Genomic DNA, 2,221 nt, shown 5'->3' on the forward strand with positions numbered 1-2,221 from the left:
AGTTTTGAAACGAAGGAGAGAGAACGTGTGAGAAAAAGAGTGGGTGTGTATATGTGTGTGTGTGTCTGTGAATGAGAGTCCAAGGAGAGAAAGAACACATATCTATGTTTGTGCGTGTGTGTGTGAGAAAGAGAGAGAGAGAGAGAGAAACGGCAAATGAAGAGAGCGCGGAAGCAAATGAAGAGAAGAGGTAGAAAGAACAAAGGAAGGAAGGAAGAGAGAGAGAGAGAGAGAGAGAGACAGACAGACAGACAGACAGAGACAGAGAGAGAGAAGAGAAAGATTTAAGGAAGAAAGAAAGAGAAAGAACAAAGGGAAAAAGAGAGAGAGATAGCGATGGGAGGTTACTAATTACAGACACTCATCTTTAACATGTGCTCCTCCTACCTACCTCTCCCATGTACGTAAAACACACACACACACACACACACACACACACACACACCATTAACGTTTGTTCTCTGACGTTAAATCTTAGAAGAACCAGTGGAAGTAACGACGTCAGAGCAACATCCCCGCCCGACCCGCGTCCGCCACTCTTGCAGCCGTCAAACATATAAAAAGCCACTCGCATCTCTGAATCGCTATTAATTCGCTCTCAGCAGACGTTCATCTTTTGATCAGAGAAGATTTGTTCGTGTATATATTTTTTGGTGTTTGCCACACACGGAACAACTACAACAGCATCAATAGGAAGGAAGGTTTATTACATTGTGAAAAAACAACAGAAACCAAACTAAGCAATTTGCATATAAAAGCTTTGCGATAAAGGAAACTTCAAGATTATTTTTTCTTAAATTAACGAAACAATTAATTCTTCACGTCTTCATTAAACAAGTGGAAAAACAAAAACAAAACAACAACCACGAAAACAAAAAAATTGATAAATAATTAAACGTCACTATATAGCAATAATTAATTAACTATATTTATAAGTGTTGTTAATTAATTAATTAATCTTTTAAGATTATATAATTGTTAAATTGAGTAAATTTATTTTTTAAGAAACCAAGCAAATAACCAACAGAACTCACGCAATCGTTTCTGATTGATACGTATATCGATATATAGTGAGATATCGATAAATTACTGATAAAATTCATTGATAAATTATTGATATATTTATGTATTGCAAAGAGTTGATGACTTCAGGACCAAACGCAAAAATGTTGGTAAGTATTTCAGTTTCTTTCTTTCTTTTTTTTTCTTTGTTTCGCGCAGAATTAACAGTTTTCTTTTCTTTTTTTTTTAAAGATTTTGTTATTAGTGTAACTGTTGTTGTTGTTGTTGTTGTTGTTGTTGTTGTTGTTGTTGTTGTTGTTAGTAGTAGTAGTAGTAGTAGTAGTCGTAATCGTAGTAATCAGCGCCGTCTTAAGGCATGGGCTCATTGGACAGTTGCCTCACAGATCTTGGGGCCCAATTCTAATATATGTATGATGTGATTTGCTGTCAAGAAAAAAATGCTGTAGGACTCAATGCAATTGATTTTCCCGAGGGCCTCAAGGGTCTAGGGGTTCAATTCTGATCTAGATATGATGTGCTTTACTGCCTGCCAATAAGTAAACACAAAAGATCCCAGTGCACTGATGCTCTGGGGAGCCTATAATGCACTCAAGACGGCCCTGGTAGTGATGATGCCGTCGTTATAGTAATTGTTATTGGTGGTGGAGTTGATGGTGTTATTGTTGTTACTGTTCTGGTTGTCGTCCAGCCCCCAGGCAGTTCTGATCGACCATTCAAACCTATGATCAAAGACGTTCCAGCTGTGACAGTCATGCCTTTTGGTAGCGGGGATGACGAGGGGTTGGCTTTGGGAGATAGCTGATACTATAATCTATGATTAAATGTCTTCACTCTCGAGTTCAAATCCTATCAAAATCAGCTTCATTAACTTTAACCCTTTGGGGATTTGATAAAACAAAGCACAAGTCATATACTAGGGTGAATGCAGGGCTGGACTTAGACTTAGTGGGGGCCCTGGGTCAATAAGCTTTGGGAGCCCCTACGATTTTATGTATATTTTCAGAATATATTTTTCAGAAGATAACACATATTCAAAGTATTTTTTCAAAAATCTTTGTTTTAAAAAGAACTAATTCAGAACATAATAAGATAATAAAGAGAGCTTCAGTAAATCTATTAACCACAAACAGTTTGAAGCTATCCCAAAAGGGCCTAAGTGGACTCAGAGGAACTCAAGTTCGATAGCCTTTTAGATTTA

General features: G+C 37.2%; 1 protein-coding gene across 1 annotated transcript in view; it reads left to right on the plus strand.

The window, feature by feature from the left end:
* The first annotated feature begins 577 nt into the window (after positions 1-577).
* Positions 578-2,221, plus strand: part of LOC106869213 (calmodulin-beta) — a 10,385-nt gene continuing 8,741 nt past the window's right edge. The window contains exon 1 of the mRNA XM_014914860.2: positions 578-1,172. Coding sequence (XP_014770346.1) covers positions 1,125-1,172 — 48 coding nt within the window. The 5' untranslated portion in view covers positions 578-1,124. The remainder of the gene's footprint in view (positions 1,173-2,221) is intronic.

The sequence above is a fragment of the Octopus bimaculoides genome, chromosome 20, assembly GCF_001194135.2.
Source record: "Octopus bimaculoides isolate UCB-OBI-ISO-001 chromosome 20, ASM119413v2, whole genome shotgun sequence".
Lineage (NCBI taxonomy): Eukaryota > Metazoa > Mollusca > Cephalopoda > Octopoda > Octopodidae > Octopus > Octopus bimaculoides.